At 37.9% G+C, this 22,665-nt stretch overlaps 1 protein-coding gene across 4 annotated transcripts in view; it reads right to left on the bottom strand.

Moving 5' to 3' along the window:
• The window catches only part of LOC149822215 (trafficking protein particle complex subunit-like protein), a 183,416-nt gene that overhangs the window by 73,096 nt on the left and 87,655 nt on the right, over positions 1 to 22,665 (bottom strand). For all 4 annotated transcript variants that reach the window (XM_089980716.1, XM_089980714.1, XM_089980713.1 and 1 more), the window contains one exon: positions 19,464 to 19,538. In XM_089980716.1, coding sequence (XP_089836842.1) covers positions 19,464 to 19,538 — 75 coding nt within the window. The remainder of the gene's footprint in view (positions 1 to 19,463; positions 19,539 to 22,665) is intronic.

The raw sequence follows: 22,665 nt of genomic DNA on the forward strand, positions 1-22,665 counted from the left end.
GTATTTTACTTTCCTGTGCTGACGTGCTTGCTCTTGCACTTAGCTTTTGTATGTATTCGTCTTTACCTTGTTGTTGCGCCTCGTGCATATGCCTTGTTCATGCATGTAACCTATCTCTGTCGCATGCTCCTTTTCCTGCTTGCGCTTATTGATCTATCAAGGTGCAACCCCATGCCTCGTGAGTCGTCCTTTACACTTGCGTAGTCAGTATAGGATCTCTTACCTCACGAGTTGCTTGCGTAGTTGTCTGCTTGTGCGTTACGATGATCGAGGTATGATCTCATACCCCGTGAGTACCTCTAGCGTTCTACCCTCGCGATGCGGCTTCACTCATCGAGTCTTGCCCCTCGATTTGCATTTGTATCGGTTTGTGCACGAGTTTGCCTCTTGTCAGCTTGCGCTCCTTGAGCGCAGCTTCGAGTGTATAGTGTATATCGTTTCACTTATCTTAAAGGTCTTGACACACACTTATGCACTTCAGTCCTCCAAAGACGATGTCTTAGGTGCGATCCTATTTTCAGGAATGTATAGCTTGTAAAGTGATAGCGGCCAGATCTCCCAAATCGATGCATTCGGGATAGATGTGTTAAAACCTAAGTTCGCCTATTGGATACGACTTAGATAACCCTGTTTAGGATCCTGTGCACGAGTAGGGCGGGGATCCTAGAGAGGTACTTGCGCCATCCCTAGATCGACGTTACCTCACCTTTGATGCGAGACCTAGTTTCTAGGCTTTCTGGCTCAACCATGTTTGTAGCGCCTTCCTTCGTGAAGGTATTGTTGGATCTCCTATAAGGGACTCATGTTCCTCCTCTTGTAGTTCTACCCTTAGTCACGTACGATATGTTTGGACTACGAGAGCAGATCGAGAGGTCTATAGTAACCTCTAAGCGTGTATTGACACATTAAGCTAATCCTATTATATTGATTTTCGCCTAATAGGCAGATTGCTCGCGATTGTCTATAGGATCCGAGCACGATCAGTTGGAACTAAATGAGTTCACTGCGGGCTTCTATAAAGTAGAAGCATTGGGATTTCCTGCGAGAGATTCATACCCCTCTTATCGTGGTTGTACTTTTGAACAGGTACGTTGCGTACTACGATGAGTAGGATGAGAGGCCTATGTCTGCCTCGAACATGCAATAGCATGTGTTTCAGATCACAAAAGTGATGTTTCTACCCTCACTGAGGATTGACCCCCTTTTCATCGTGATTGTATATGTGAATAGTTACGATGCGTACTGCTGTGAGTAAGATGTGAATTGTGTGCTTGCCTCGAACGCGCAATGACGCGTATAACTCACCTAAATAATAATCATGTGCCTTTACAGGCAAGATGCTCGAATGGGTTGAAAGACCAGAGCATGAGAATGGGACGGTGGTTAAGAAACCCTTCGTCGTGCTCATTCGGGACGGTTCATTAAGAGAGAGGATGGATGGTACAAAACTCCGATGGACAGTCATATATGGCAATCTCGGGCAAAGATCCGACCTTCCCCAGTCATCGGAGGTTAAGGGAAATCCTTCGGGCCACTTCTATAGAAGTACGGATGCGCATCCATTGGGCCTTTGTTTGCCTTTGGGGATTTACTCTCTTGGTCACAGACCGTCCCCTTAGGAAGCGGACTCAGTCAGTCAATCGGGGTATAATAAAATACATAGCATAATGGACCCCCGAATCGATCTCGGCTGTTTCTACGTTTTGCCTTGTGCGTACCCACAACGGCCTGCTCAGTAATGAGACAAGATATAACTTATGCACATGATCATGAGATATGCATGTTGTGACGTGCGTTGCTTGCTTGCTTGTTAGCTCGGTAGTTAGGTATGCTACTCGTTGAGCTAGGTACGCCTGTCGAGGCGTTACCCTTGTTGGTTAAACTGCTTACGCAGTTCCTTGTTTAGTAATAACTAGCTTCTCATACTAGTTGATTGTTTATCCTGTGTAGCTTATGAATTGCTTGTGATGCAATAGCTTGTGCCTCACGATTAATGCAATCACTTATCTATGGATTGAGCCATCTTATGGTACTTGTATATGTATTATGAGTGTTATGAATACTTGTCTTATGCAATTGCTTTGCTTGGCTGGTGGATAGAGTTAGTTATTCTTCACCTATTATATCAGTGGGATTGCTATAGTTGTTTGTTTAGCACTTTGATCCTCCCTGCTCTTGTGTGTAGCTGTTTGCTTTACTAGAGCTTTGCTTACTCCACAGCACATTTGGTTAGATCTGCTAGTCTTGCTTGTTTCTGCTTGAGCTAGCGTTTATCTTACTTATTGCAGCTTCTGCTCTTTCTTGTCCTTTGCACCCCTACTAGTTTGTGGTGTGACTGACCCATTTTCATAGGCAGGTGGTGAACAGGTTGAGACAGCTTGCGATGGCATGATGACGCGATGCATTCAAGGCAATGCCCTTTCCTGACGTTGCGCTCCTGGGGACTCTTTTGATAGATGTGGTATAAGGTTTCTTTGAAAGCATCTCTTTTGATTAGAACTCTGGATTTCTAAAACTGTATTACCAAAATGTGGTTCTTCTTTTCATTTCAATAAAATATATATTTGAACTGCAAATCGGTTTGTAAGGGGGAATCTTCTTTTGATGGTAATGTGCCCAAGGTCTAGGGACTTATTGTTTTGAACCTGATCTTCCGTTGAACTCTTGTTTTAAACTCTGAAAAAAGATTGATTTCAAAGCTTTCAACCTTTTCATAAAAGGTTTCAAGTCCATGATTTTGGGGCGTTACAGCTTTAGTCACACATTTTATTATTTTTAGCATGCTTAATCAAGTTTTATTTTATTCTAGGGTTTTAGATTTCATATCTTGAATTCTGGCCATCTGTTAATGCTATTATTTTACCAGTTTATATTCATTGTTTAAATCTGATTTTTTTATGGTAGAATCATGCATATACCCACGATTTTCAATAAAAATTTTGATTTTTTTTAGATTTGTAACCCTGTTTTCAAAAATCAAAGTCGGAACCTGTTTTTTGAACTGGGGAAACGCTTTGAAAATTCAGAAGCATCTTTCTGAGGTCATATCTCCCTAACCGGAGATCGTATTGACGATCCGTAAAAAAATGGTGTGCTCGTCAGAGTATCTAGATGAATCTGTGAAATTTTTATGATTTTCTACGATCGATTGCTATTTTTCTTTAACCCGACATCAGAACCTGCGTTTCTTGAACCAACAGGCATGGTTCAGGGTCAGGTTCATCTTGCCGGAGCGATTTCTCCTATACCAGAGATCGTATCGACGATCCGTAAAAAAGTGACTGGGTCGTCTGCATGTCTACTTTCTGTGGTGTGATTTTTATAAATTTTCACCATCGTTTTCTATTTTCTTGAAACGCCAGGCATGATTCGGACCTTGGTTCATTTTGTCGGAATGATTTCCCCCTCACCGGAGATCGTATTTTCAATCCGTAAAAAGGGTTTTTCTCGTCGTGATATCCAGTTTATCTCGGAAAAAATTTATGAATTTTGATGACTGTTTGCTATATTTCTTGAAACCCGAAACCGGATCTGTCTTTCTTGCATCGTTATGTTGTCGGAGTCGTATCTCTCTAACTGGAGATCGTATTCTCGATCTGTAAAAAGGGTTATTTTCATTAATCTTTCTAATTTCTTCCTGTTAAATTTCACAAATTTTCACTGGTGTTTGATATCCGATTCTGGTTTGACACTGTGACAGGTACGGAACCGCAGATAAAATGGCATGTTTTCCCCTTTTTATTTAATATTTATATCTAAAATAATCACAAAAATATATTTTTTGATTGTATCTTATTTTTAGGGTTATTAGAAGTGTCCAAGTCGATTTTTATGATTTTTGGAATTCATTGGATGTGTTATTTAGTTATTTCCTAAAAACAAGATGCCCGTAGAGTTCTGATTCAGCCGAAACACGGGCAAATTTCATCTTTTTTACATATTTTATTATTTCCATACATTGTTTTCGTGATTTTAGGATGTGATCATCTTCATAAGCATATCAGGGTGTTCTCCACCCGATTTGGCATCATTTGGAATCTGTTTGGTCACCGGATTAAGCGTATCACAAAATTTTTTCCTAAAAAATCCTGTTTTGCAAATATTATCAGTTTTCAAGGGCATTTTGATAAATTTTTCTCCAATTCTGAATTTTCAAAATGTTTACTTTTATTATTTATTTATTTAGGTTTTATTTGATTTATTTTACAGAAGCATGGAAAAAGGCTTATATCTAGATAAATCCCTCAATTTCCAAATATTGTTGGATAAATCCAGAAAAGCCTACATTTTTCTACTATCATGTTTGTTAATTTTGTAGGAAAGCTCATGATTAGATTTTCTTTCATTCCCTCACTTTTTTTCTTTATTTTATTTCAATTATTGATATAAATTGTAATTATAATATTGGAATAAGAATTTTTCCTTTCTACATATATTAGGGTTGCATTTGCATATAGTTTACTTTCAAAAATTAACTGTTATAGATGATGATTCATATGCATACTTTAAATCAACAATGGTCAACACGAATGGCACGTGCACCCGCTTCTACGAAGTTGATAAACTCAATGAATTTCGTATTTGAGGCCATAGTCAGAATATGAATGAAACTCAGATTTATCATCTTCTTTTAACTTACAAACGGCCTACACTCTTAGGCTATCTTCAGAAATTATTACATATTTTTCAAAAGTTTTTCTAAGTATTTTTCCTTTTAGAATCAAATGAGATATATTCAATACAGATTCCTGATCATAATCAGAGATATGTGACGAATTTATCATATTTAAATTCTATAAGACACAAAAATCCTTTTAAAAATGATTTTCTCAAATTCTTCAGAAAATATTTTCACAAACTGCATTCATGGATCATCTAGGTTTAGATTGCATCATGAAAAAGTTCACAAGGCCACACGCCCATCCCTTTTGATCTATTTCAAAGTTCTATCTCAGAAAAATCGATTTTCTCAAAAGCATCAGGATTTCCCTTCTTCAAAAATCGATTTTCTCAAAATAGTTTTCCTTTCTTCAAAAGTGTTTTTCAAGTTTGAATCACGATTTTCAGAACATCTCCTTTTTCCATATATTTCCAAGATATTCGAAGCATACATCATGTTTTCAATCTGCATCCTTCTAAGTTATAGCAGATGTTTGCTTCTTCGTGCATTTAGGAAATAGAATAACGATTTAGATAGTTGAGCAAAGCAAAGCACAAAATTGATCCTTGGTTCGATTACCCCTTGTTATGGCGCCAGAAAAAGTTGAACCTCGTACCGACAGGAAAGTCCTATTCTACGAAATTTTTTCACATTTTAAAAACGGAGGCGAGTTATTTTCAAAAAAATTTCAAAAGGTCAGTTTGACTTGCAAAAGTAAAATTTTGCAATGATAACAGATATGTTGATGACTACAAAGGATACAAATGCTATGATGTTGAGACAAGTGCATTCGTATTATGAGAAATGTTGTTTTTGATGAACCAAATTTTGACTTAAAGAACAAGACTCAAAGTGTACAGTCATAGACACCTCAACTATATCAACCCTGGTTGAGTGCTAGTTTGTTTCCCATGAAGCTGGCTGCAGAGGATAATGAAGCTGAAAGTGAACTTGTTGATCTAGAAGACCAAATAGAGTAGCAAGATATTACGAGACAGCAAATCAGAAACAGATTCGGTAGATAACAAATTCAAAAGAATTGTTTACAATCGTAGGGATCAAAATGTTCCAAAAGATTGTATAGAACATGGAAGAATTGAATTGTCGAATGCCCAAAACATCCAAACAACTAGAAGGTTTGGAAGAGTTCGACATCCTATTGATGGGTGGGTGAGTTATGAGAACTTTAGCACTGAGCATCAAGCATTTTTAACTACCGTCTCCCAACTCAAGAACCCCAATCCTACAATCAACCCTCAAAATCCAATAAATGGATTGAAGTTATCAATGAAGATATGCAAGCATTGTATGAGTGCAAAACTTGGGATGTTATCAAAAGACCTACAGAGAAGAATGCGGTTGGGTCAAAGTGGGTTTTTAAAATCAAATACAAACCCAATGGCAGCATAGAAAGGTACAAAGCAAGGCTGGTAGCAAAAGAATTAATGCAAGAGCAAGGACTGGATTACAAAGAAACATTCAATTCAGTTGTCAAAATGACAATTATTCTTTCATTAGAAGTGGATCACAGTTGGTTCTTCACTCAGTTAGATGTTAAAAATATTTTCTTATATGGAGACCTCAAAGAAGAAGTGTACATGGAACAACCACAAGGATACAGTAAAAAGGATCTGACCAGTTATGTGTGCAAGTTGAAGAGGGCCATATATGGGCTAAAACAAGCATCCAGGTCATGGTTTGAAAGCTTCTCACTTGAAATTCAGAAATATAGCTTTTGCATCTCATCTGGATCATTCCCTTTTTATTTATAATGGTCATAGTTGGATAACTATGCTACTTATATATATTAATGATATCATAGTTGTAGGAGATTTTGATGAGCATATTAATGAGATTAAGGAGGTGTTAAGTAAAAGATTTAAAATGAAGGACCTGAGAGATCTCAAGCATTTCCTAGTTGTGGAAGTCGATAGGAGAAAAGATGTGTTGATGTTGACTCAAATAAGTATATAGTTGACCTGCTTACCAAGGCCAGGATGAAAGACTGCAAGCTGATATTAACTCCAAGTGTGCTACAGCAGAAACTTGGACGTGATAAAGGAGAGATTTTTTATGACCCTACGAGGTATAAGAGTATTGTAGGCATGCTCCAATATCTAACTTTTACTCATCCTGATATTGTTTATGCAGTAAATCAAGTTTCTCAAATCATGCATTGTCCACGCACTAGCCACGTTGAGGATGTTAAAAGGATCCTTAGATATTTAAAGGGCACTCTTGGAGATGGACTTTGTTTTCAAAAGAGAGACAAAGGGGAGAATATGTTGACTGTGATGGCATTTTCAGATGCAGACTGGGCAGGAGACCCAGATGAAAAATCAGTTTCTGGATATTATATTTTCATTGGAAAAAATCTAGTTTTGTGGAGTAGCAAGAAGCAAAAGGGAGTGGCTCGTTCTAGTACTGAGGCTGAATACCGATCAATGGGAGCAACTTCATCAGAAATAACCCGGATCAGGTATTTGTTGTTTGATCCAAACCAACAGATACCAAGTTCAATATTGTTTTATGATAATCAAAGTGCGATTAAGATCTCTCTTAATCCAATTCAACACGGAGGAACCAAACATATAGAGGTATATCAACACTTCATCAGAAGCAAAATAGAAAGTGGGCAGATCACAACTCAGTTTGTTGGGACTCAAGACCAAGTAGCGGATTTATTCACTAAAGGGCTAAGCGAGCAACGTTTTTGGTACTTGAAGAGCAAGTTATCCATGGTTATCACCATGCACTACTTGAGGGAGGCTACTGAGACATGACGTTTTGGATCTGGATCCAGATCCAGATTGGCGTGTTTGGGTTCTCTTCTCCTTTATGTAATATTTTCTGTATTTTATGTTTTTATTCTTACCCCACTGTTGTATCTTTATTTTGTACTCTAATTAGGGGTATTCATGGAATGTATTACAATCTTAATATAAAAGTAACCCACGACCAATGAGGAAGGTGTGGAGAATATTTGCAGCAGCCTCTTCCTTCTCTTTTCTCTCGTCTTCCCTCTTGTGAAGATCTGCTGACGTGACCTGAATTTACAATAAAGTCACATGGCCACTTAACCATGAGCAAAATAGCTCTGCAAAGTGAAAGCTCTGGATGGCTTAAGCATCAGTCCCACCAAATATTGGCATTACGCATTTGAAATAATCATGTATTTGATTGTTTCCTCTTGAATCATTGAGAAAAAATTGCAGATAAAAAAAATTATTCAAGATAAAACCAGATTATAAAGTTCATGAAAAAATTTAGTTACACGTGATCCTTAGCTCTGATCAAATACTTCAAACTAGGGATGTCAACGGGTCGGACATGCACCAGACCAGTATTTGACCTTGATGTGCTAGTACATCAGTTTGGATCCAAGATCGACTGAACCTAGTTTAGACTCAACCGGTCTTGCATCCCATTATTGTAACGCTTGCAAATTTTATCGCCTAAATAGACTTGAATTTCATGGCCAAAATGTGGTACGAGAGTATTTTCATTTTTAATTTGATTTATATTGGATCCCGGATATTTTCAGATCTTGATATAAATTCCAGAAACCGTATTTGGATATCCAATACTGGATCCAAAATGCCTTGTTTGGATCTTTGACATCGGATTTCAATATCTTAATATAGATTTTACATCAAAATCGTAATGGTCCAATTAAAATTTTGATATTGGATCCATAGTATTTTATTTGGATCCATATCAGAAGTTTGAATCTCTAAATTCAGTACTAGAAGATTCGGATTTTGGGGAATGGACCCAGGAAACCCCATTGTGGATCTGAAACGTAATGGATCGTGGAAAAGATCCAATCAAAAATTTGACCTAACGCACGATTTCTTTCTTTTAGCCCAAGCCATCACGTGTGGGGTCGTTGCACGTTCAAACCCTAATGGGTATGTTGAATAATAACTGGTCCCGCTTGGCTTTAAAAAAAAAAAAAACGTGAAACACAAAAGGGGAAAGTGGGGGGGGGGGGGGGGGGGGCGTGAAACCCCCCATTCACGCATAGTGGAGAGAAAGGGGGAAAACCGAGACCCACCTCTCACCTACGACTTCCCTCTTCCCCATTTTTTCTTCTCCAACCTCCTCTCACGCAAAGCATAACGATCCTCTCTCTCTCTCTCTCTCTCTCTCTCTCTCTCTCTCTCTCTCTCTCTCTCTCTCTCTCTCTCTTGCACGGTCGAGAGATATTCACTGCAGCAAAGGAGAGTGTGTGATTCACCGCACCTAACAGAGGTGGGATTTTCTGTGATTTTTACAGTATGCTTTGTTTCAAGCATGCAATGAGTTGCAGCACAACCCAAATCAAAAAAGAAAAAGAGGGAGGTTGTGTAGAGGTAAAAATAGGGGATTCATTTGGATGCTAATCAGTCAATACCAGAAATATTTTTTCTAGTATGACCGATCAACATGAAATCAGGCTGTGTAAACACTGACTTGTGTGTTTTGCCTTAGATGCATTCTGTAGTATCTTAAATAGAAAATTTCTGGCCTGTTTGTGGGGAGTTGGAAAAACACGTTTAAATTTCCAGACATGTGTGTTGGTTTAGAAAAAAAAAATATTATGCAATATGTGCAATGAAAATAGTGTTGATATGCATGTCTGGCTGGGGAAATATTTTTGTAATGTACTCAAACTTTCGAGCTGTATGTTTGGCATTGGAAAGTACATTCAAAATTCTGATCTGCATAATTGTGGCAGAATATATTTTGTTTTATGTCTAGTTTTCGTGAATAAAAAATTGTGGGTGCTTATTTGTATTTCCTAAAATATGCTAAATGGAAATCGTGGTAGAACTCGATGTATTGCCATTTGATATCTTTGTGTTAAGTCCAATGATCGATATGCATGAACTTAGACTGATCAACATTTCTCATATGCGTGTTCTGAGTTTTTTTGGAAATATTTTGTGAGATATGCAATACAAACATTTTTTATATACATGCTTAGATCAGAAAAAATAGCCTGTAAGATAATATTAACTTTTGATCTGCGGGTTTGGTTTTAGAATATAGATTAAAATTTCTGATCTGCGTGTTTGGAGTTCTGGAAATATTCTGTGAGATAGGCCATAAAAATCTTTCTGCTATGCGTGCTTAGATTAGAAAAATATTCTGTAATTTATTCAAACTTTTAATCTGCAGGTTTGGCTTTGGAATATATATTAGAATTTCTGATCTGCGTGTTTTGAGTTTTGGAATATTTGGTGAGATAGGTAACGGAAATATTTCTGATATACATGTTAGATTAGAAAATATTTTGTACTATGATCAAAATTCCCGACTTGCGAATTTGGCTTTGGAAAATGTATTTAAGTTCCTGATCTGCGTGTTTTTGGTTTTGGAAAAAGAGAAATTTTGTAAGATGTGCAAAAAATAAGATTCGACGAAGGCCTAATGATGCTCCAGTTAGAAGGATGGAGAAATGGGAAAATATATTAGTTAAAAGAGGTCGGGGTAGGCCTAGGAAGACATGGATGGAGGTGATAGGAAAGGATATGAATGCTTTGAACCTCACCGAGGACATGGCATTGGATAGAAATGAATGGAGGAGAAGGATTCATGTGGAAGACCCAGAATGATTTTCTTTGTTGGTTCATATCGCCGACCCCAATTGTTTTGGGATGAAGGCGTAGTTGTTGTTGTTTGTTGTTGTTGTTTGCAAAAAATAAAAAATATTTTGATATGCACGTTGGGCTTAGAAAATATTTCGTAGTATGTCCAAATTTTGGATTTGCGTGTGTGGCTTTAGAAAATATATTTGAACTCATGATCTGTGTGTTTTTGCTTTGGAAGTGTTCAATATCTTCAATGGAGAACATTTCTGATCTGCGTTAGCAAAATGACAGCATTGATTTTCTGTGGTATGGGTATGGACAGAAATAGAGGTTAAGTTCAATGACAACATGATTGCTGTGTTAAGTTTAATAACAGTTTGAATTTTTTGTGTTAAAGTACATTGACAGAAATTGATCTCAATGTTAAGTTCCATGTTAGTTTTGATTTTCTGTATTAGTTTCAATGATAGAAGAATTTATTTCGGGTCGTTAATTTCTGCAGTTAGTTCATTGACAGTCTTGATTTGTTGTGTTAAGGCCAGGGTATAGACAGAAATTTATTTGTGCCAAGTTCAATGACAACATGTTGTCGTATTAAGTTCAATGACAGTTTTGAATTTCTATGTTAAATGCATTCACTGAAATTGATTTATGTTTTATATTCAATGATAGAGTGATTTTCTGTGTTAAGTACATGACAAACCGTTTTTTTTAGTTATGTTCAATTACAAAACTCAAGGCCTACGTGTATACTCTAGATGTTTTCTTTCTGTATAATGTTCAATAGCACAAACATAGTAATCAACATGCCTTATACGAGATAACTCCTGAAAATGTTCCCTAAAGACAAATCCATATACTCTAGATGTTTTCTTTCTGTATAATGTTCAATAGCACAAACATAGTAATCAACATGCCTTGTACAAGATAACTCCTGAAAATGTTCCCTAAAGACAAATCCATAACGTGCGTATCTTACTTTTAAGATTTTTCTATATATTGCTCAGACGAACATTTTAATACATTATGGATGATTTAGTGACACCGGAGCTATGTCAATTGCAATTATTACTTTTATGAAGATGTACCGCTGTATTGATGCTTTGTGACTATTGAGTTTAAGTTACCTATGATTTTCGTAAAATAAGCTCATATTCGAGCTTGCGGTTCGGGTGAACCATGGTGGTGCCATGTAAGCACGGGTTATATTCTTATATGTGATTAGAAGAAATGTGTAGTAATGAGTTTTTAAAGGCACATGGGTTGCCAAACAAGGGTTTTGCAAACCAAAGGTTTTCCTGCACATACACATAAAGCTTTATAACTCTAAGACACAAGAACTCATAACTCTAAAATTTTGCCCGACGGGTTTAAAAGTACCGAGGCACTTGTGCTCGCCGGTTTAAAGGCACCAGAGCACACTGAGTGGGAATGCATAAATAAATTGATAGCTGGCAACCTACCTACATAAGGTGGGAGTCTTTGGGATAATGCTATTATTGTTGTATGATTTGTTGCCTATGTTAGTACCGGAAACATTAAGCTAATGGGTTAAAAAACATCTTGAATTCCTGAGAAGTCTGGTAACAAAAATTATAAGATAAGTAACCCACTCAGACTCGAGCTTACCTTAGAGAGGGTAGGTGGTATACAACTCCGAGAACGTGTTATTTAGCTTCCAGCGGCAATGGCTCGTTGAATCTCAGTCCTCGGAGTTAGGCAACCCAAACTACCAAATTGTCCTAGGTGGTAGGTTCAAGTTCTTCTGCAGAAGTTAAGGATAGATCTTGCTTATTTAGCCTTTGGAAAGTTCTCTTGGTTATTAAACCGCTCTCTTAGGATTTCGGTTTCAATTAGACATTCGGGTTAATAAAACACAACATAACAAACCCCCGAATGTTATCTTCTGTTACGGTTGCCTTGGCCTGCGAGTACCCGCGGGATAACTAAAGAGATACTTAAATTAATTATTTTATGTTCTTTATTCATATGAAATTTATGATATACTATGTCTGAAAATGCTTATAATGTATTGTGCTTATTCATATGTCAGAAATGAGTTATGATTTTAAATGTTTCATGTGATATTCGTTTAGTTATCTCATGATATGTCATAGCTTTACAATTCATTGAATAACCAATAGCATTGCAAATCCTTGTTACATTGTACACATGGTAATCCTACTGCTCAGACTGGTTATAGTCTGATCCTAATATTTTATCATTTCAGGTGAAGAATAGATGATGCAGAGTGATTGCAAGATGATGTAAGGACCAAAATTACAAAAAACGCTTAGGTAAGTAGGGAAGCGTGAAATGTCACGCTTCTAAAATGCGTGGGGAAGCATCATTTTTTTGGAAAGTGTGCTTCCCTTTAATGAGAAACATGCTTCCCTTTTATGGGAAGTGTGCTTCCCATCACGCTTCCTCCATTTTTTTCAATTTTTTTTTGTATTTTTTTTCTCTTCCCCCTCACTTCCGGTTCGCTTCTTAGGTCATTTCCGAGACGATTCCTGATTCGCTCCTAAGTCATCCCACACTTCCCGCTTCCTAAAATTTTGAAAGTGTCTTGCATCCCACTTCTGCTTCCCGTATCGCTTCCCGCTCCCGCTTCCTCAACTGGCAACCATGATAGGGACTATAATGCAAAAAATTTTGATGTTCTCGGGACAACTTGAAATAGCTTAGTTATTTTCATTTCTACTTTTGTAATTGTTGAAGGATAGATGAGATGCACTGAACCCTAGGTAGAGAGAGAGAGAGAGACGGCTACACAGGAAGCAAACTCATTAATCCATATTAGGGCTACTCTCTATGTTAAATAGAGAGAGGCCAAAAGAATAAATTGCATCTAAGTCCATCATTAAATAAAAATTTCAAATAACCTCTAATCTAAGAAGATTTAAACTTAAAACCACCTAATCTCAACACTCCCCCTTAAGCTGGAGCATAGATATCAATCATGCTCAGCTTGTCACAACATTTTGAGAAATTTGGTCTAGCAAGAGGTTTTGTAAACATATCTGCAACTTGGTCTTCCGACTTTAGATATTTGGTAGTGATATGACCAGCTTGAATCATATCTCTTACATAGTGGCAATCAACCTCAATGTGCTTTGTTCTCTCATGAAAGACAAGATTGTTCGCTATATATGTTGCAGCCTTGTTATCACACATCATGGTCATAGGAGAGGAAACCTTCACCTGAAGATCATGAAGAACCATACGAACCCACATCAATTCAACAGTTGTTTGGGCCATAGCCCGATATTCTAATTCTGCACTCGACTTGGAAACCACATTTTGTTTCTTACTTCTCCAAGAAATCAAGTTGCATATCAAAAACACACAGAATCCTGTGGTAGATTTTCTATCTACTACAGATCCAGCATAGTCAGCATCAGAATAGGCTACTATCTCCAAAGTTTCACCTTTCCTGAACAATAACCCCTTTCCAGGAGAAGATTTTAGATATCTGAGAATCATTATGGCTGCATTCCAGTGTACCTCAGTTGGTTTGCCAATAAACTGGCTAACTTTGCTTACTGCTAAAGCAATATCCGGCCTAGTCACAGTTACATATAATAGCTTCCCTACTAGGGAGCGATAGTTTTTGCTATCAACCGGTTTTGACCCTTCTTCAAACAACTAAACTTTATGGTCCATGGGAATATTTGTTGGTTTAGCTCCCAACATTCATGTTTCCTTTAATAAGTCAAGAACATACTTCCGTTGAGACAAAACCATCCCTTCACGGCTCCTAGCAACTTCTATACCCAGGAAATATCTAAGTGGACCAAGGTCTTTTGTAACAAAGTGCTTTTGAAGATGAGCCTTTGTGTTTTCAATATCTTTCACATTGTCTCCTGTAAGAATGATGTCATCCACATATACCACCATAACAACTATGCCTGACTTAGTTTTCTTGATAAATAGTGTATGATCTGTCGCTGACCTATTAAAGCCAAAGTGTGACATCACTTCAAATAACTTTTGAAATCATGCATGAGGACTTTGTTTCAGGCCATAAATCGCCTTTCTCAATTTACACACCTTCTGACACTCCCCCTCAACCTCAAAACCTGGAGGTTGTTGCATATAAACGGTCTCAGATAGATCCCCATATAGAAATGCATTTTTCACATCTAATTGGCACAAGCTCCAACCATACTGAATAGCTACTGAGAGAACAAGACGAATGGTACCCATCCGTGCAACAGGAGAAAAGGTTTCAAAGAAATCAATACCATATGTCTGAGTATACCCTTTCGCTACTAATTTGGCCTTGTACCTTTCAATAGAACCATCAGATTTGTACTTTATTGTATATACCCATTTACATCCAACAATGTCAACATCTACTGGGAATCAACTAGATCCCATGTATGTTGAGATACTAAAGCATCCATTTCTTCTTGCATAGCCAGCTTCCAGCGGTTATCAAGCTCTGTCTGTTGATAGTTCAGAGGAATAGTTTCAGTAGATAAGGCTGAAATAAAAGTCTTCATCTGATTTCCAATTTTGGCATCGGAGACAAAATGAGATATGGGATATAAGGTACATTGTCGTGTCCCCTTTCGTAGAGCAATAGGCCTGTTATCATCATCATGAAGATCACTATTGTCAGTAGAACTTACCTCAGGGAAAGAAGAAGATGAAGGCACTTGCGGAGGTGGAGCTCTACGCACATATACCAATGGAGGATTATTAAATCTGAAAGAGGATGAAGTTTGGTTCGGTAATGAGGGCACGGATTCCAAAAGAGAATGAGGTATAGGTAATGGAAAAGACTCAGCTGGATCAACCTGCAGCGGGGAACCGATACTAGAGTAATATGGAGTGGATTCCAAGAAAGATACATCCACACTAACATATTCTCGGCGAGAAAAAGGATCATAACATCGATATCCCTTTTGATTTTTGAGATAACCTATAAATATGCATTTTGTAGCTTGAGCAGCTAGTTTATCACGGTCAAGGCCAAGTTTGTATACAAAACAAACACATCCAAATATTTTGGGCGAGAAAGAGAAGAGTGGGGCATTAGGTTTTAGGATATGTAATGGAATTTGATCACCCACAGAAGATGAAGGCATGCGATTGATCAGATAACAAGCAGTGGTAATCGCATCACCCCAATATAACGCAGGAACATTAGATTGAATCATAATGGTTCGGGCAACATCAAGCAGGTGTCGATGTTTTCTCTCAGCCACCCCATTTTGTTGAGATGAATAGGCACAAATAGTTTGAGGTTGAATGTCATGATCTTGGTAAAATTGTAACAGAACTTTTGATTTAAACTCAAGAGCATTATCAGTGCGAACAATCTTGACAATAGATTCAAATTGAGTTTTTATTTCAAGAATTAAGGATTTGATAATACTTGGAACTTCAGATCGTTCTTTTATTAAAAACACCCATGACAACTTAGAGAAATCATCAACAATACAAGATAGTATCGACACTGAGTCCTAGTAGGAATCTTACTAGGACCCCATACATCTGCTTGAAGAAGTTCAAAAACTTTATTACTAGACTGACTCTGACTCGAAGGAAACGAACTTCGATGATGCTTGCCCAGCTGACATGCTTCACACTGAAATGATGTAGTGGAAGGAATTTGAGGAAAGACCGAACGAAGCTTTGACAATGAAGGATGACCAAGACGATGATGCCACTGAACAGGACTGAATAAGTGTTCCACTGCAGCATGCACATTACCCACTAGATGATGTAGGTAGTAAACTCCATTTTCTTCATAGCCTCCACCAATCTTCTTCTCCGTCAGCAAATCCTGAAAATGACAACCCATCGGATCAAATATTACTCTACAGTTTTGTTCTTTTGTAAGGCAACTAACAGAGAGTAAACTTTAAGGAAAGTTTGGAGCATGAAGAACATTTTGCAACTGTAAGGAGGAGGATATAGAAATATTTCCCTGACCAACAACCGGGAAGGAACTCCCATCGGCTAATGAGACTCCTCGATGAACAGTAATATCCTTTAGATTTGAAAAAACAAGTGAATTTTCACACAAATGTATGGATGCACCAGAGTCAATAATCCACTTATTGTCAGTCGAATGAAGATGATTTCTGGTTGAATAGGCAACACCAGCTACAGGAGGGGTGGAACTCAAAGGACGAAGAGCTATCAGCTCATCATATTCAGCACGACTGAGGGTGATACTACTGTCACTTGCAGAGATATTATCCTGTACATTTGTTGCCTCGAGAGTAGTAACATTTGCTTTAGGAGTATATGACTTTGATGAAGAAGAGGTTGGCCGACCATGCTTATCCCAGCAACGATCTTCTAAATGTCCAGATTTTCCACAGAATCTACATTGAAGCTTTCCTCTGCCTCCCATACCTCATCCTCTGATATTCTGAATATTTCCACGCCCATAACCAGATGAGACAACTAGAGCAGATGACTGAGTCACAGGCTGAGATTGTGGAAGAGAGATCGCAAGTCAACTCAGACGATTGTATGCATTAGCAAGAGTAGGTACATCTGAACCAGTCAACATTTGGACTTTTGCAACAGAGAATTCAGACGATAGACCTGTAAGAAACCAAGCAACTATAGTTTGTTCCTGATGATCCTTTTGTTTTGAACAACAGAGAGGTCTGTGAGCATTAAGTCTTTCAAATGCAGCTTTGACGGAGGCATAGTATTGGGTCAAGGTCTGATCTCCCTGTTGTAAATTATATATCTCCTGTTCAACTTGCAGGATACGACTCACATTAGTCTCTTGTGAGTACGTATCTCGAAGATTGTCCCACATCTGTTTGGTTGTATTATAGTAAATTAAACCATCTGCAATAGGGGGTTCAACACTATTCATGATCCACGACATAACTATGTCATTGTCTTCATCCCAAGTAACATATTTGACCACTTTTTCAGTGGGTTCGTCTTCCAACAAGATATGTTTTCTACGATGTCCAGATACCGACATCATAAAAGTTTTGGACCACCTGGCATAGTTAGTTTCATTCAACCTTACACAAGAGTCGTACGAAAAGGGATTGGCAAATGCCTTATACTCCCCAATATGTTCCATTTTGGAATCACATTTCGAAGTTTCAACCATACTGAAGATATAAATCTATTTCAGTAGAGATAAAATCTGGACAGGCTTCAAGCAACACAGGGAATAGCGTGTGTTACACTCACACATCAACCGATACGACAACCAGCAGTTGTTCATACAAAAAAAAAACCACGACAGTAATGAATAGCAGCCCTCAACAAGAATATTTTCCCAGCACAGCAGGGAATCAATCCTGCAGTTTTCACGACAGTAATGAACAACAGCTCACAAACATGAATAATAATTTTAATTTTTTTTCAGCACAGCAGGGAATCACGCTTGCTGTTTCCATATTCTGAAATAAAATGACCCACTAAAATCCAAAGAATCACGACCAACAATGATCTGCAGACGCAGAAAATGAATCACGACAACTGCTGCTCCCAGACATATATAGCTCGACATCCAACAGCACAACAAGTGAGATTGCTGCTTCTCCCAAACAGCAGGAGATCACGGCAGGAAATCACAAAAAAAATCACGACAGATAAGATTGTTGTTGTGCCCAAACAGCAGGAAACCACGAGAGTAAATCACGACAAATGAGATAGTTGATGCTCCCAAACAACAGGAAAGCTCGGCAACAGAAAATCACGGCAGAAAAACTCGGCAACAGAAAATCACAGCAGGGACAAAAATTCCAAAAACGAGGAGCTACCAGACCAACGACACGCATCCACATCTGCTCCCTTAGATTTGATGACAGATCTGGGTCATGACCTTGGTCAAATCCCAGATTTGTTATCAGATCTTACACAAAAAAAACAGTTGACCTGATTTGAATATATTTTTTTCTCGTTGGTATAGATCAATTGTAGATTGATCACGATCGATCACGCTCCCACGATCGACTGCTCTGATACCATGTTGAAGGATAGATGAGATGCATCGAACCCTAGGAAGAGAGCGAGAGAGAGAGAGAGACGGCTGCACAGGAAGCAAACTCATTAATCCATATTAGGGCTACTCTCTATGTTAAATAGAGAGAGGCCAAAAGAATAAATTACATCTAAGTCCATCATTAAATAGAAATTTCAAATAACCTCTAATCTAAGAAGATTTAAACTTAAAACCACCTAATCTCAACAGTAATGATCTTTAGCATTTTGTTTACTGTCAAATTTTATTGGTAATTAAATGGATGGTGTTTCTTTGATTTCCCTATGATGTAGCCGAGATGTTTAACCTGGAGTGGATTGAGTAGTTCCGCTATGTTTAAAAAAAATTTGTCGAAAATTGGTTAAGTTTTCGGGTCGTTACAATTATAGATAGCACAAACCAGAACATTGAAGAAAAGTGCATCTTGATCATGACTGGTTTGAACCAGAAAGAGGTCCATATAGTACTCAAATCTTGCAGGTCGAAGTTTGAAGCTGGATTCTATTGGATATGATCTGGGTCAGGATAGAGGCATACCTGACTTGTTGACAGCCCTAACAAATTGGTGTGTTGCTCAATAAACAGACAGAGCATATCAATGCCTTATACCAGAAACAAAGAACCCCACAAGCTAATTACCTCTCAATGAACAATTGACAGAACAATTTCCCTGTTACCGAAATTGCTCTCAATCCTTACCAATTACATAAAGGCGAATGGCCAGCTGCAGCCATTCAAACTCCAAATTTTTATCTCAGAGGGACCCTTGGTATTGCTACTCCAATTGCAATCTCCAATACCACTTCAGAACGAGTTCCTACTCCCTAATCACTCAAATATTCTTGACATTGGTCCCCTTCCAGCCATGGTTGCCAAAAATCCTATATCCTCAAAACTCACTTCAGAAAAAAAATTCAAAATCTGGAAGTTAGATGCCTCGAAGCAGACTTTCAAGAACAGGATTCTGGACATGAGAATTGCATTTCCATTAGGAAAGATATATTTATATAATTAAAGAGATAAATCATAACTGAGAACCCAATCAAACAAGTAATTCCAAGGAAAGCAAACTGTAATATTCAGTATAGAGAAGATTTTCCAACACTTCATAAGTGTAAAACAACTAAAAATACAACTATTTTTTAAATTAATAATTAAATCCTATATTTCAAAACTGTAAATTGCACAAAATACAAGATCATAGCAGCAGGAGCACTAAACTCAGATTTTAACAGATTGTGATTACCAGAAAAGGTGTTCCTGCAATTATTGCTGAGGGAAGCTCTACAAACCGTAACTCAATCTCTTTCTGTGCAATGGGCTGCAAAAGGAGGGACAAACAAATATAACAATCATGGCATTTACTATGTGGAAAAGAAAAGGAAGCATTAATAGAATAGGTGAGAAATGCTGATCAAAGGACAATTCAGCTGCACGATAAACCAACATTACTAACCATTGCTGACAAAAAAAAATGAATCAACAAAAATACATAAAGATGGATTTCTATTGCTTTGGAGGTATGTCTGCGCACAATTCTTTTGCACTTAATGAATTTTGAAATAGAAGCTTTATATCCTTACATTTCGCTATCTCTGCAGTTTTTTCAAAGAACAGCATATATAGAAGAGAGAGGATGAGAAAATGACATTGGGGCTGTAGAGGAATGATACCCAATATGGGTCATCCTTTCAGTTTCTATCTATTTATATTAGAAATGCAGAAAATTTACAGTATTACCCCTCATGACAGTATGGGTTTACAAAAAAAGCCAATAATGCCTATTCTAACACCTCACCCAAGTTGTTAATGGTTCATGAGCATAGACAACTTGGACTTCAAGAACCAATATCTTTGCCTTGTGGGACTCTTGGTGAAGATATCATTTTTTTTTTGATAAGCTGCAGACCTTCAAGTTTTTGTTTTCAAAAATCGCTGCACACAACAAACTGAGATTTATCTTTCTTTCTTTTTGATAAATTGCAGACCCTCAATTTTTCTTTCAAAAATTGCTGCACACAACAAACTGAGATTTATCATTTTTTTTTCATTAGTTGCAGACCGTCAAGTTTTTCTTTTCAAAAATCGCTGCACACATACAAACTGAGATTTATCATTTTTTTTTATAAGTTGCAGACCTTCAAGTTTTTCTTTTCAAAAATTGCTGCACACATACAAAGTGTATCATTTCTTTCTTTCTTTTTTTGATAAATTGCAGACCGCATATGTGCATTGGCTCAGGTGGGCCGAGCCCACTGAGCACTTTTCAGACCTCATTCTGAATTCACATGGTTTCAGACCCTGGTCTGAACACGCCTAACCAAGTACCAAAAAAGAAGAAACATTAGCTCAGGTGCTTGATCTTTGGTCCCTACAAATCTGGCCTCAAGTTCAAGTTCCTCTATCTTTTTCCTGATGAAGTGTTGGTCTATTTCAATGTGCTTCATTCTACCATGCTGTATTGGGTTTAATGAAAATTTGATTCGAATTTGATTATCACAATATAGCACTGCTCTTGAGTGTATTTATATTGGGTCAACATAAGTTTGTCCCATCTATGATCAACTTTTACTCCAAGGAAATACTTTAACCTCCCCAAATTTTCAATTTAAAACTTCTACTAAGAAGACTTTTATTTCCTGAATATGATTCTCACAATTCCCTATGACTATGATGTCATCGACATAGATAAGTAACAAAGTGATCTTATCCATATCTTTGAATATAAACAATGAATGATCTTAATGCTGACCTTTTGAAACCATACTTTTGGATTTCATTAGGGAATCTCTTGAACCAGGACCTCGAAGCTCGTTTCAGCTCGTATATGGATCTTTTTAACCTGCAAACTCACTGAAGCCAAGTGGTTGCTCCATATATACCACTTCTTTAAGGCTCCCATGAAGGAAGCCATTCTTCACAGTTCACATTCAGTTGATTCAACAACCAGGCATAATCAAGGGCAAGGGACAAGATAATAGTCTCCATCTTTACTACAGGTGTAACACTTAGAGAATTTTTCCTAATATTCAGAATAAATAAAGAAGAATTTTATGTCAAATAATGTGTGAATATCAAATCAGGAAATTATATTATATTCATTTGAGCCTGAATATAAGGTGAAATCGAATTTCAATGTGAAATTGGAGATCCGAATTCAAATGGGAATTTTATTAGTATTAAATATGGACAACAATCACATATGCTCACCAGTCAAGAACAGTAAAGCAGTACCATATATCAAGAACTAAATAACCAAACCTTGCAGCATGATTTCAATAAGTAAATCTTATGCTATTACAAAATCATGTCATGATATAGAAAATGATTCAAACATGCATGATCTAATGCATAACAGGAAAATGCATGATTATGTGCAATGCATGATTTCTTCTGTCATCTTTCATTTAAGTTTCATCTTTCCATATGCATATGCCCTATTAAATGCAAGGACACAAGGGACACCCCACGCCCACATGTGTCACTTCCTTGGTACCAAACAAACTCACAACTGTGACCAACACACCACTCTCGGGTAAAGTGTCGGACTCTCCCTAAAACCGTTGCCAGGAGAAAGAACCTCAATATCGGGTTCAGGGGACAATTTACAGCACACGGAGTTTTTGTATCATCACAGTCTCCCCAAGACCGGATATGTAAGATTCTCATACTCCAGATGAAATATCCCAGAATGTATATTACACTGTTCTTATTCATCATATTTTTATTTAAGTTATTTCTTTAAGTTTGCAACACCATATGCAAAAGTAAAGTGAAAACCCGCATCCTCCTTTGCGGGGACCCATTCGGGACTCCAGCCCGTATAAACCACTAGAACAGTGTAGTAAAGTACCAAACCATCTTATGTGGTTCAAGTGATGCAGTTAAAAACATATGTGAAAGAAAACCAAACCCACGGCTCCCCAGGCCGATGATGGTCCATTTAGGCCATCGATGCACCACATCACAAACAAAAGTAGTGTTTTATTTATAACACTAAGCCAAAGAGCCAAAAGCATGTGCACTCATGCAATCATAAACCCAAACATAGGCATGTCATTGCTCATTCATATGCATTTCCACTATGTGTGTGTTACCTACATCACATACGGGCTATGTCACAGGGACTCGGCAAAACAGATGCCGCACCGGCGTCGACGCGACGCGACGCGGGATCGCGTGCGGGTGCGGCACCGGGTGCGGTCAACACGACCCTGGTTGCGGTCAACGCACCCAGGGTCATTTTTATCCACATTTTTGGGCGAAAAAAAAAATTTCCCCCCGATGAAGAGGAGGAGGATTAGGGCAAAAATTTTTTTTTGCCCTAATCTCTCCTCTCTCTCCCCCTGAGCTCGAGCTCTCCCATCGCCGCCCCAGCTCTGCCGCCCCCAGCTCCGCCTCCCAGACTCCTCCTCTCGGCTCCTCCTCTCGGCTCGCAGGTATGTCTC

This window comes from Nuphar pumila, chromosome 11, assembly GCF_984573655.1.
Source record: "Nuphar pumila chromosome 11, dmNupPumi1.hap1.1, whole genome shotgun sequence".
NCBI lineage: Eukaryota > Viridiplantae > Streptophyta > Magnoliopsida > Nymphaeales > Nymphaeaceae > Nuphar > Nuphar pumila.